At 41.4% G+C, this 13,618-nt stretch overlaps 1 protein-coding gene across 40 annotated transcripts in view; it reads left to right on the top strand.

Moving 5' to 3' along the window:
• CLASP2 (cytoplasmic linker associated protein 2) overlaps positions 1-13,618 on the top strand; it is a 122,356-nt gene that overhangs the window by 91,076 nt on the left and 17,662 nt on the right. For all 40 annotated transcript variants that reach the window (XM_053410229.1, XM_053410210.1, XM_053410209.1 and 37 more), the window contains 3 exons: positions 618-862; positions 1,703-1,766; positions 12,097-12,260. In XM_053410229.1, coding sequence (XP_053266204.1) covers positions 618-862; positions 1,703-1,766; positions 12,097-12,260 — 473 coding nt within the window. The remainder of the gene's footprint in view (positions 1-617; positions 863-1,702; positions 1,767-12,096; positions 12,261-13,618) is intronic.

Here is a 13,618-nt window from a genome sequence, read left to right as displayed (position 1 = left end):
ATAGTTGGACTTGTTCATTCTTGCACATTTTGCCTTTATGACCTTAGTGCCCTTGGTGGGAAGGGTTATTGCTTTATACAAAGTACCAGTTGTGTTGAGAGATTAATGTTACAGGCTTGTTTGAACTTTACTTTCCCCTCCCCACCTAGTAAGCACAGCAAGATTTGGAACATCATTTAGCAGTTTCGGTATCTGTACTACAACAGCTGCAATTTCTTTGAACACGCTTTTGATTCTGTTCAATTTATTGATAGTTTTGGCTCTTGCTTTTTTGTTGCTTTTAGTCTGATAACTGTGCGTTTCAGTGTGATTGCTGTGTGGTTTTATATTCTGCAAGCAGTTTTCAGTGACACTTTTTGAGGGAAAAGTTGCCCGTTTTTATATAAAGAAATTAAACCATCATGGTTAGAGGAGGTCTCCCTTTCAAGTAACCAGAGGGTCTCAGGTTCAGTGCAGTGAGAGAAATGAGATGGGTATGAATCTGGTGCCTGCTCCGGGTGTAGCTGCAGGTGACAGTGGCATCAGGGAGGTTTGCTATATGAAAAGGTGCATGATATTTGCGTAAGAGGTACTACAAACTGGTTCTGGTTCCTCAAATGATGCTCTCTGTGTGATAGAAAAAGCCGGTGCGAAGGAGATACGAATCCTATGGAATGTACTCCGATGATGATGCCAACAGTGACGCGTCCAGTGCTTGCTCAGAAAGATCGTACAGCTCTCGGAATGGCACCATCCCTACCTATATGCGGCAGACAGAGGATGTGGCCGAGGTCCTCAATCGCTGTGCAAGCTCCAACTGGTCAGAAAGAAAAGAAGGTCTTCTGGGGCTACAAAATTTGTTAAAAAACCAGCGAACTTTAAGGTAGGAAAACCTTTTTAGGCAAGAGATTTTGTCGTTGAGAAAGCTCTGCAGATTCTCCGGCTAATGAATTTTACAGCAGGGAAAAGAAAGTCAACTGGCTTCCTAGTACGTAACTTGCTAGGTGACGTCCATTGTTACTGCAAAACAAAAGGAAAGCAACTGGCATCAATTTCTTGAAAAGCTTTTGGATGCTTGATATTTCCTTCAAAGATGATTGAAAGGTCTCTGTAAGGAATAGATGGCATCACATTTAGCTTTTGTTGAGCACATTCCTTCACAAGTAGAGCATAAAAATGACTCTAGATAATAGTAGAGCCACAAAGCACTTTCAGACCTTGACCCTATACATGCCATAACAATGATACCTTAATGGTGATTAAGAGGAAGTATTGGGCCACTGGTTTTGATTTATTGTATTTCTATGCCGCTTTTCATTCAAATGAATCTCCAAGCGGCTTACAAACAATAAATAACTGACTCATGTACTCCCTTTCCTACCCACCCACCCCAAAGTATGAATTCCCCTGAGGCGAAGCTGCCTTCCTCCTGGTTCCACACACACACACACACACACACACACACACACACAGGTTCTCAAGGAGAATGGAGATTTGCAGGTAAGCAGCAGTAGACAATTCCCCCCCCCCCAGGCAGTTGTTGACCCTTCCTTGGACTTTATGATTCTGTGCTACAGTTCTGAGTGCAAAACATAGTATAAGCACGTTTACATTGCCAAACATGTTAATGAATGAAAAATATTTCACCGACTCATTTTTAAAGTTGTTCTAAAGTTGCTCATAACCCTGCCATTTACTAATTAGTCTTATGTCATTTTGGCAGTCGCGTTGAATTAAAAAGGTTGTGTGAAATCTTCACGAGGATGTTTGCTGATCCTCATAGCAAGGTATGTATTTGTTTTGCTCCATAGCAACTATGAACATCTGCAGAGTTTTTAGAAGAATACTGCCATAGGTTTAGACTTAAATACTTGGTGACAGAAAGCACTTCCAAGTGTGTTCATATTATTTTAATGAACAGAGGCCCAATCCTTTAATGGTACAAGAGGCACATGATAGAATCAGAGAGTACCTTCTACTGAACCAATGTTTGTTTCTAAAGAAGGACTATCTACCCAGAACTGTTTTTCAGGTCTAAAATTATCCCCATGGATACAGCTCTGTATTTTTAGAAAGGTCTTCTCCAAGTAGTCAGGAACCTTGGGCTCTTGAGTGCAGGGACAATACCCATCCATGGATCTATTTGTACTTGCATACAGCTGTACACTAGTGTGTGGAAGAGCAGATGCCACCCCTTCATGTGTTCATGACCTCTTTAAAATTTCAGAAAGTTTAAATAAGTAGCCTACATCTTCACACTATGCTTAAGAACATTTTGTCCAAACCATGGGGATAGCCAACTTCTGCAACTGCATCCTGGTTGCTCGCTATTCAAATTCTTGAAATAACACGAAACATTGTAGCACAAAAATCAGTCGTGATTTTTTAAAGACCAGCAAATTTCATACGGCATAAGCTTTTGTGGACTAAAGTAAATACTCTGAGCACTTGAGTTTCACATTTTGAACTCACTTAACTCATTATCTTTGCTCACTTCCTATCTTGGGCCAGTCAGCAGCTCTCAGCCTAACATATGGCTGTCCATATAGAAGGGACGCGGGTGGCGCTGTGGGTTAAATCACAGAGCCTAGGACTTGCTGATCAGAAGGTCGGCGGTTCGAATCCCCGCAATGGGGTGAGCTCCCGTTGCTTGGTCCCTGCTCCTGCCAACCCAGCAGTTCGAAAGCACGTCAAAGTGCAAGTAGATAAATAGGTACCGCTCCAGCGGGAAGGTAAACGGCGTTTCCGTGCGCTGCTCTGGTTCGCCAGAAGCAGCTTAGTCATGCTGGCCACATGACCCGGAAGCTGTACACCGGCTCCCTCAGGCAATAAAGCGAGATGAGCGCCGCAACCCCAGAGTCGGTCACGACTGGACCTAATGGTCAGGTCCATATAGAAGGAAGCATAAAATGACTTATTAAGGGGGACATAATGTTTGTATCACAGGCATCAAATGTTGGTTTCTTTAACTGGAGTGATGTGTCATTGTACTTTAAAGGGTTTTCTGCCCCTTCTTTGCAGATTAGTACAGCTAAGTCCTGCCTGTGTTTAGCTGAGCTTACTCTCAAGTTATTGTGCACAGGAGACTGATTCCTAAGAAAAATTATCCTAGGCCTGTAGCCACTGTGGGTTGGGGAACTGTGGAAAGCAGTGTGATCTGGGGCCCATTCAGACTGCTATTTTATCACAGCAACATTAAAACATTAATTGTGTGTTTGAAGAGAATTCATACTGGGTTGTCCACACATCACCCTGCTTTATCAGTTCTGTAGTCATTCCCCAGTGCTCCAGTATTATTACATCCACACTTTAATTCCACCCATTCCGTTATCTGTGTTTTCACCATCCTCAATTCTGTGTCCCCACACCCAGCCAAAGTAAGTTGTGTTGTAATGCCATGCCAGCATACTTTGATTTTTACGCTGTGATCACCATGCTGAATCTTTGCTTGATTTTACGAAATAAAAACCCACAGGAATACCAGTATCTGCTATCAATGGAATGTATGTAGGAGTGGCTATGTCACAAAGAATTAAATGGAATTCGGCACATTGCTAGGGCACCAAAGCACAAGCAGTGGGGCTCAAGACCAGATACACACACACACACACCACCACCCCCGTCTTCTGGTTAATTAGCAGAAGCTTGGTGGATGTGTGGATTCTAATAAGTCTCACAGTCAGTAAAAATCTCCAGTAAAAGATTTACTAAGGTATAAAGCACACAGTCCTTTGCTAGCTCCCCAGCAAGGTACAAATCGTAGCCGATTTTAGAGCAAAATCTAGTTGCAGCAACAAGAATACACCACACAGTAAAAGTGTAATAAATCTACATTCCATGATAAAACAGAAAGAAGAGTGAGATTAAACTCCCCAGTAGGCAGTAGTATAGTCTGTCTCCAAAGCTTTGAACTTGGAATTCAGCAGATAACACACAACCTAACAAACAACAGCTGTGCTCTCCGCTTCTATGAGAAGGCTTTAGAACTGAAATGTTAGAATGTTCCAAAATTTCCTGGTGGCTTCTCTACTTTATGAAACTTATTCCCTGGAGGGCCCCCCCTTTCATTTTCATTGTTTGTCTTTTGACTGTTTTACTTTTACAGGTAAAATAGTAAGGAGAAGCATAATATTTTTCCTGATTCCTAATGAAACCTGCTCCCACTTTCTAGTGTTCTGCTACAATCGCAACAGGACGCTGTATGCATTAAACACAATGAGACTTGAGAGAGTACCCAATCTCAAATGAACCTACCCCAGGAAAAATGAATCCTGTTAACTAGAGGGGACAGGGAAACAAGCAAACTATGGAGATTCTAATTGTTAAAAGCAGGAAAGAAGGAGAGGGGGGAACAGCATTTCTTTAGGACCTTAGGGGTGTCTGTGGCCTGGTCCCTAAATAGCTCTCTTCTCAATCACAGTTCTGACATCACTCATTGGCTAAAAACACTGAAAGGTGGGAGCAGCTAGGCTGGCTCATCTCACAGAAATCACTTGGAAAGGGAACCTGCACATTTTGTTTCACAACTTACTTTCTAGGAGGACTGGAGACTTTTACTTTTTTTTTTAAGGAACCTCAGATTCTCTGCTCAACTTGCAGGCATTGACTCTGGTGCAATTGTTCCAATTGTGCCACTATCATCCAACCTTGAGTATTAGATGGTACAGAGACAAGGAAAAATGGTGGTTTGAAGTTCTGGAGGATTATGAACTTTTTAGATCTGTGGATTTAACAAATCATGGGGTTGGAATGGAGTACTTAAAAATAAAGTTTAAATCAGGAAGATCTCCTGTGGTGTAGTATGACTTCTTTACAATAAGGTTCTCAGTGAATAATTACCTGAGAATTAAAACAGTAGGTAATGATCAGATTTTGAAAAAAAAAATACTAATGTGTTGCAAGGACAACTTGCTATCAAGGATATATAACCTGCTGCTTAAATATACCGTATTTTTCGCCCTATAGGACGCACTTTTTCCCCTCCAAAAATGAAGGGGAAATCTGTGTGCGTCCTATGGGGCGAATGCAGGCTTTCGCTGAAGCTTGGAGAGCGAGAGGGGTCAGTGCGCACCAACCCCTCTCGCTCTCCAGGCTTCAGGAAGCTATCAGCAAGCCTGGGGAGCCCGCGGGAGTTCCCGCAGGGCTCCCTAGGCTGCGGATAGCAGCCTGCTGCGCGGGGTGCGCTGAAGCCGTGGCTGGGGGGGGGGATAATTTTTTTTTCTTTATCCCCCCCCCCAAAAAAAACTAGGTGCGTCCTATAGGGCGAAAAATACGGTAATACTAAACCTGGATAGGTGGAAGAATTCATAATCAAATGAGTACAAAACATGCATGGGAGAGTATGGGAAAACCTGTAAGGAGGGGGAGGAATCACATAGGTTCTGTAAGTATTTAAGAGATAATTGTTATATAAGAAAGTGGCATGCTGGCATATAACACCAACAATAAGAAATAAGAAAGTGATTGCTGGAAATGACAAATCAGAATGGAAATTATTATATGTAGTGGGAATTGCAATGTAAAAAAAAAGGAAAAAAGATTTAAGGTGGAATGCAGCTTAGCATTAAGGAAATTGTTCCATCAGCACAAGCATTTTGCCCTCTTTCTTCTTTACACACCCTGTTCTTGGAGAATCTCCAGACCCTCCAAAGTGGATTTAGGAGGGGGGCACAGGAGGAGGGGGAAAGCCACATAATTATAGATCTGGTTTTTTTCTTATTAAACGATATAGATGGATTCCTTAATGAATTAACATACGTAACTTATTTCATATATGTCGCTGGCAGCAGGATTATTAGATGTCAGTAGGTGAACACAAATTATGCCAACAACAAATGAATGGATCCATAAATTCTGGAATTTTTGATTTAATGGCAAAATTGACTCACATGACCCAGAAGCTGTACGCTCCCTCGGCCAATAAAGCGAGATGAGCGCCGCAACCCTAGAGTCGTCCTCGACTGGACCTAATGGTCAAGGGTCCCTTTACCTTTACCTTACACGAACAAAAGGGGGGCGGGAGACAGAATATAGCTTTTGAGTACTGTACATTCAAATGGAGCTTTTAGGGTTTTTTGAATTACTCTCTTCAAATGTAGGATTAACAAATGTCTTAAAATTTAAGATCTGTGATAAAACTTGTTGAATTTTGTGTGTGTGTGTGTGTGTGTGTGTGTGGATAGATTGGGATGAGTATGTGTGTAAATATAGATGTGTAGGTATTTATAACGATGCAAATATGTACACAAATACTTAGAGGTTATAGTCACCAGTGAAGGAAATACCTGTCTCTGACCAACCACAGGGTAGGTGTATCTTATAGACCCTAGAATCAGTACATTTTCAAATGATGTTCATGGTTTCTCTTAAAGTGCTCAGAATTTTTAGTGAACACTGCAGAAAGTGGTTATATCAGAACACAAAGTATATATTGCATATAATTGACATCATCATAGAAATACGATACCTTCAGTGTTAATTTTCTTTTTGCATATTGCTCTGTCTACTGCTTTGTCAGACTTTTGAATATGTGCTTTAAACTGTAGTTTAATTGAAGCTTTTCATGGCAAACATTGAGGAATTGCTCCCTTATCAGACATGTAAATTGGAGATCCTTTCTCAAAGATCCTTGACTTAACTTGACCACCCATTGTGTTGTGTTGTTTTAGGGTACCATTAAGGATGCCTCACAATGTGAAATTTTCATAGGAACACAATAAACTTTCATTGAGTACCCACTAAAATGGTATCATTTGCAGCATATGCTTTAATCTGGCATGCAATGCTGAAACATGCTTCAGGGAGCCATGAGTGGCTTTAGTTCATTGGCACAAGTTTCTGAGGTTAAAAAAAAAGATGTATATGCACTTCAAATGTTATGGTTTTAGTGAGTAATATAATACTTATAATATAATATAATACTCAAATATGTATGTTAAAATTGTAATGCTTGAATCCATCCATACCCAAATGTTAAATAATTGCTTTCAGAAAACTGTATTTTTATTCAGATGTTTTGGTTTTAAAAGAGTGAAACGGGCAAAGAAGAGAGACCTACCGTATTTTTCGCTCTATAAGACGCACCAGACCACAAGACGCACCTAGTTTTTGGAGGAGGAAAACAAGAACAAAAATATTCTGAATCTCAGAAGCCAGAACAGCAAGAGGGATCGCTGCGCAGTGAAAGCAGCAATCCCTCTTGCTGTTCTGGCTTCTGGGATAGCTGCGCAGCCTGCATTCGCTCCATAGGACGCACACACATTTCCCCTTACTTTTTAGGAGGGAAAAAGGGAGTCTTATAGAGCAAAAAATACAGTATGTGCTTTTGCAAGAACTGGAAATTTCAGAGCAAAGCTGTTTACTTAATCATATTAAAACCCATGTATCACATTTTCCTCATACAGGAACTATGCAGATGGCAACTAATTTGTGTGTTTTATCTTCCCTCCCTCCCTCCCTCCCTCCTTTTTTTCTTTTCTTTTTGCATGCTGTCCCCTGTGTTGGAACTCTCTGTAGAGAGTAAGTTGGTTCAATATTTGTTGGATCCCTAACCTTATTGCATGATTGATAATAACCTTTCCCCCCCTCTACTTTACTCTTATAAAGAATGTGTGCCGAGTCCAGCTTTTGCGCTTTACAAAATCCTTGCAGTCATGCCAATTATGCTGAAATATTTTTGGATGTGCTTCTGTATACTAATTAACTGACCTTTTTGGTTTTGTACTTCTACTGTGTGTTGTGGTGGTTGGCGCACCTGAGTTTTACATCATCTAAGATCTGTTATTGCAAACGATACATCAGGGCTTTTATCTCTACTGTTCAGTTCCAGCTTCACACACAATTTTCAGGAAATATTTTCACGATGCAGTATTTTGCAAAAGCAGCAATAAAGTCAGAGTATTCACACTATCGATATTCACACAGCGAAATTATATGCTGGGGGGAGGTGTTTGCTCGCCCCAGAACATTGGTATCACTTTAACTTACTGCGTTCCATCATACCTCTCCTCCCTTTCGACTGTTGCCCATAGACTGGCCTTCACCAAAGCGAGGTTTAACGTTTTTCCCTCCAATGTCCTGAGACATAGATTCTCAAAGGGCCAAGCCCCCGTCGTGTGCGAATGTGATAAGGTGACGCCGGAGTCGCTCCAGCACATTATGTTCTTTTGCCCCTTGTTCAATGTGCCACGGGCAAATTTGCTGGGACCAATCATTCAGAAACTAGAGGGTACCCCACCAAAATTCCACCTTGCCCAAATCTTGCAGGACAAGGATACCCACACGACCCTGAAGGTGGCTAGATTCCTGGTCGCTGTCCTTTCCCAAAAGCGACGACAAGGAGCACTACAAGCTAATTAAGGCGTAGTATGCCTTTCCATCTTATAGTATTTTATTGTTATAGTGGTGTTTTAGCGACTGTTTTTTGTTTTTGTTTTTTTCCCCCTACGGCTTAAGCTGTCACTTATGTGTTGTTTTTACCTGTATGGGCCTATGGCCGTAATAAATGAAATGAATGGATATTCACACGGTCACCATATGGTTCTCCTACTAGATGCCTGTACTTTTTAAAATATATATAATAACCTGGTTTGCACATCATGGTAAGCCAAACTATGGTTTCTGGGGCTGCATTGAACCTCTCTAGTATTTCTTTTATATTTCCTTGCTAAATCAAGCCAAGGTTTGCCTTACTGTATTGTTTGAATCAGGACTGAAGGTTAAGCTACAGGTATTGGTTGGCAAGGAGAGAGTTTAAACCACAAACCGAGGTTCAGACTACACACCAAGTCAAAACTTGGCTTAACCTGGTGTGGGAATGTAATAAACCAGAGAGGAGCAAAGCAGCTGCAAGCTTCTCTCCACAAACCTGCACTTTCACTGTCCTGGTAAGCCATAGTTTGGTTACCATTATTTGCAAATAAGGCCATTAAATCTTTTCCCAAGCGAAATAATGATGAACACTGAATTCCTTCTGTACTCCAGTGCAGCTGCACTCCATGTGTGCTGTGTGAAGGGGAAATGTTGCAAGGTAGTCTGAGGCCTTGCTAAGTTGGGCACACTAAATGTAACCGAGTTGCTCATATGTCAAGAGATTACGGTTGGCAACCATTTCAACCACTTGGATCACTTTCAACATGGTTCAACTCAGTCACTGTCTGAAGTGCAATAGTTGCTTTTTGGTTACTGCTAAAAGCAGCTGCATCACCTTTAAATGTACATCATGGTAACCATATCATCTGAAACAATGAGTTGGATCCAAACTTATTTAGATCCCATTTAAATCAGCGTGAAAAGTTAAATATAGTTGAGTTGATTCCCATTAATTCAAGTGAGAACTTATGCCAACTTAAGTGAATCTGCAACCAATCCAGTGTATTATATTAGTGCTATTTTTATTGTTAAGTATTGTATTTCTTCGAAGAGCAGAAGATACTTCTAGGAAACTAAGCTGCTTTATTTGGACCTGTTTAAATAGAACACCAACACATAGTTGCTTGTACTTCTGCTGCTTGTCACGGACGTAGGGCTCTCTGGGTCCTGAGCTATATTGAGCCAGTGGTGCACACCAGAGGAATAAAATCAGAAGCACCCGCTTTTAAAACTAATCAGAGGTCTCGGTTTTAGAGCGTTTTAGTTTAAACTCTGGCTAGTTCAGATAAGCCAGGATCAAACCAGACTTTAAGATTTTAAGTACGTATGAAGTGCCTGCTGAATCATGCCCATGGCCCATTTAGTCCAGCATCCTGTTCTCCCAGTGGCCTCCCAGGTGAGCCTGTGGTTTTCAGCAACTGGTATTCAGAAGCCTCCAATATTGGAGGCAGAGCATGGCAACCATGGCTAGTAGCCATTTATAGCCTTAACCTGCATGAAATTGTCCAATCATTCTTGAAAGCCACCCATGTTGGTGGCCGTCGCTGCCTCGTGTAGCAACATGGAATTTGCCTTTTTTCACAGCTGCCGCACACTGGTTCAGCGCCTTCATCAAGCTATTCACCACAAGCCCAAGGTCTTGTTCCTGGTCATTCACCCCATGAGTGTTCAGACCCAGTTAACATTCCATGAGTGTATATGCAGAATTACGTTTTTTGCCTTTGACATGTATTAATTTGCACTTATTGACGCATTTACCATGTTACCACCCATTCACTCAGTTTGGAAAGGTCCCTTGGGGGCTTTTCACAGTCTTTTTGTTGTAATGACCTGAAACTGTTTGGTATGGTGAGCAAATTTGGCTACTTCCCTGCTTACCCATAACTCTATATTCTTTATGAACAAGTTAAAAAGTACCAGTTCCCAGTCCTGGTCCTTGGATGACTCCCCATTTTCCACATCTCTCCATTCAGAGAACTTTGCTCCTACTCTCTGCTTCCTGCTATTTTTTTTTAATTTATTTTTACTGGTTTGAACTAAGCAGAGTTAGAACTTGCCAGAGTTCAGACACAAAAGAGGGCTCTGGTTGGTTTAAAATCAAAATCCATCGTTTCCAATCTCCTCTTCCTTGTACATGAAAGAAAAGGGAAGAAGAAAGAGCCAGATAGCTTCCCATAGCTTTTAAGTCTAAACCACAGTTTAGAGTCATGTCCAAACTAGTCCTATAACTGGAGGGATTGATGAAGAAGGCGTACTCACAGTATGCCCCTTGTTAAAGTTTCAATATTTTAAACTTTAGTTTGTGCTTGAATCCTGTAGATCAGGTTTGGGGAATCTGTGGCACTCTGTATGCTGTTGGACTACAGTTCCCATCAGCCAGCATGCCCAGTGATCAGGGATAATGGTAGTTGTAGTCTGACAACTTCTGGAGGACCATGGATAAAATAGCCAGTGAACAGCTTTTGTGGGGACTGTTTTGAACAGAGATAGGAAATTCATACTTGTGACCTATATTTGTCCCCACTGGTGAATGAATGCACAGTGGAAGCACAGACTGGATGAAATGTCTTGGCGGATCCCTTGCCCAAACTGTTTTGTCTACCCCATAGTGTCATATATTTTAATTTTTTGTTTGTTAAAGTAGACAATCTTGTAGTGTGTTCCTTTTTGTGTGTTGTGCGGTAGGCTGTCCTGTTTGACTGTTAAATTAGTTTTCTGAACAGAAGGTGTGGCCTGCCGATTGCACTTAAAGCTTGTATTGTACCTGCAGAGAATCAAGAAGTTTGAGCCTTGGAAGATTCCGCCAGATTGTGAATTGTGCAGTTTCAACAAACTATTTTAACAAAGACTTTTATAAGCAACGTAAATTAAATTTGATCATACTTGCTAAAGTACATCTTTATAAGAGAAGAAACTTGCACTCTTTTCACGTTTCACCACTGAATAGTGATCTGTATGGAAATGAGTTGTGAGTCCTGTGTTTCACTGAACTTTGAGGACTTGTCATGGCATCTTAGCTTTTTACAATTCAGTAAATCTGTTTGTGGTGTGTGCACGTTGTGTTGCATGCAACACTGAGTGGATTAACAGTCTAAAGCAGTGTTTCTCAAATGGAGGGTGGCGAGACCTCCTTCCTTGGGGATGCAAACTATACTGAGTGGCTTACTGAGTTAGTACTGGCTAAAGTGTTGTGGGGAGAAGAGCTTAAGTGTGTATCTGTGTGAGAAATCGAGAGTGCGAACTGAGGAAGTGTAATTGACGTGAGGTTGAGTTGAGTATAGCACCCATGTGGGTGGGAATGAGATAACTCATCAGGCTGTTCGGCAGATTGACCCAGAGAGGCTTCAAAATTGGAGTGAATGGGTTGAGTCAGAACACGTAGGAAGAGTTACAATTTTTTAACGTTTGAGACACACTGGTTTAAACCATTTCCACAAAACCCAATACAACAGACAACACCAAAGCAGTAGCTGGGGGCGGGCAAAGTTGCGCCAGTCATCACAGCATTTCTTTTCCCAGTGTTACTGCATGAAGTACTAATTTTCTGAATTGCTTAAATACTCTTGAATCACAGATTCTGATGAAAGGCAGACAGAATGTTTTCCCGCTTGGCTGTGAATCATTGCCTCTTTCTGCTTCTGTGTGTGTTACTACATTCTTTTGTGAGTTCAACACAGGCAAGCGTCAACTCCTTTTCTTCCCTACTCTTTTCTTCTTTCCCTTTGTCCTTTTTTCTGCCCCCTCCAGGTGTTCAGCATGTTTTTGGAAACTTTAGTTGACTTCATTCAAGTCCATAAAGAAGATCTGCAGGACTGGCTATTTGTGTTGCTGACACAGCTGTTGAAAAAAATGGGTGCTGACTTGCTGGGGTCCGTGCAAGCGAAAGTTCAAAAGGCACTTGATGTGACAAGGTAATGAATTCTTGACTTTGTGGAAATATTTCCTGGAAGGGGGGCGGTACTGTATTTTTTGCTCTATAAGATGCACCAGACCACAAGACGCACCTAGTTTTGGGAGGAGGAAAACAAGAAAAAAATATTCTGAATCTCAGAAGCCAGAACAGCAAGAGGGATCACTGCGCAGTGAAAGCAGAAATCCCTCTTGCTGTTCTGGCTTCTGGGATAGCTGTGCAGCCTGCATTCGCTCCATAAGACGCACACACATTTCCCCTTACTTTTTAGGAGGAAAAAAGTGAGTCTTATAGAGCAAAAAATACGGTATATTCTGCATCTTTGTATCAGTAGTACCTCTTGCATTCTTAAGAATGCTTATCTTCCCAGATACAAATCAAATGAATGTTTAGCACCATAAGTAAAAAAGATTAGAATTTAATGAGATGTCAGTATGTTCCCACATTCACTACATGATCCTGGAAGAATAGTAGCAGATATAATTGAACTAAGCATGCATAGAAGATTGTACCTGATGATATCTTAAAAGAGCAGGGATTCCCAAAAACCTCATCCTTCTTCCTTAAGAGTCTGAGCAATTCATGTCAACAACCTGAAGAACCTTGTCTCAGAGAAGGACTCATAAGTAGGACTCCGTTCCTTCTCAGTTACTGGATGACACCCCTGACAGTGCCAGCAACTGACCGTATGGTGGAACTCTTCCAATACCTGGCCATCAGTATGAGGGAGTTTGGTGCCACAATGACACTAGCAAAAAAAAAAAATCAACACTACCGCAGTACCTCAAGGGCCACCTCTTTCCATATGAACCTACCCGGACCCTGAGATCATCTTCTCAGGCCCTTCTTCAAGTGCCTCCTCAAGAGGTCCGGAGGGTGGCAACACAAGAACAGGCCTTCTCTACAGTGGCTCCCCATCTGTGGAATGCTCTCCCCAGGGAACTTCACCTGGCACCTTCATTATACACCTTTGGGTGCCAGGCAAAAGCATTCCTTTTTAACCAGGCCTTTTTGTTGATCCAATTTACATCCTATGCCCTTTTAAAATGTGTTTTGTGGGGGGGTATTGGGTTGCTGTTTTTATTTTTATTAGGTATTTTGTGGTTTTATATTTTGATTTTATTCTGTGAACTGCCCTGAGACTATAGGGTGGTATATAAATTCTAACAACAACAACAACAACACTAGCTTACCCATAGGGGCAACCAAAATAAATAATACACAAACCAGGAGAGAAGGCTGTTACTGGAATATATAGAGAGACAATAAGTTAAAAAGCAAAAATGAAAACATCCCGTGAAGTGATTCATGGAAGGTATTCAAGCCAAGAGCAATGTGGTACCGTATTTTTCGCCCTAT

Source organism: Podarcis raffonei, chromosome 12 (assembly GCF_027172205.1).
Source record: "Podarcis raffonei isolate rPodRaf1 chromosome 12, rPodRaf1.pri, whole genome shotgun sequence".
Classification (NCBI taxonomy): Eukaryota; Metazoa; Chordata; class Lepidosauria; order Squamata; family Lacertidae; genus Podarcis; species Podarcis raffonei.
Note: the sequence above shows the minus strand (reverse complement) of the source record. Positions and strands in the feature narration are given on the sequence as shown.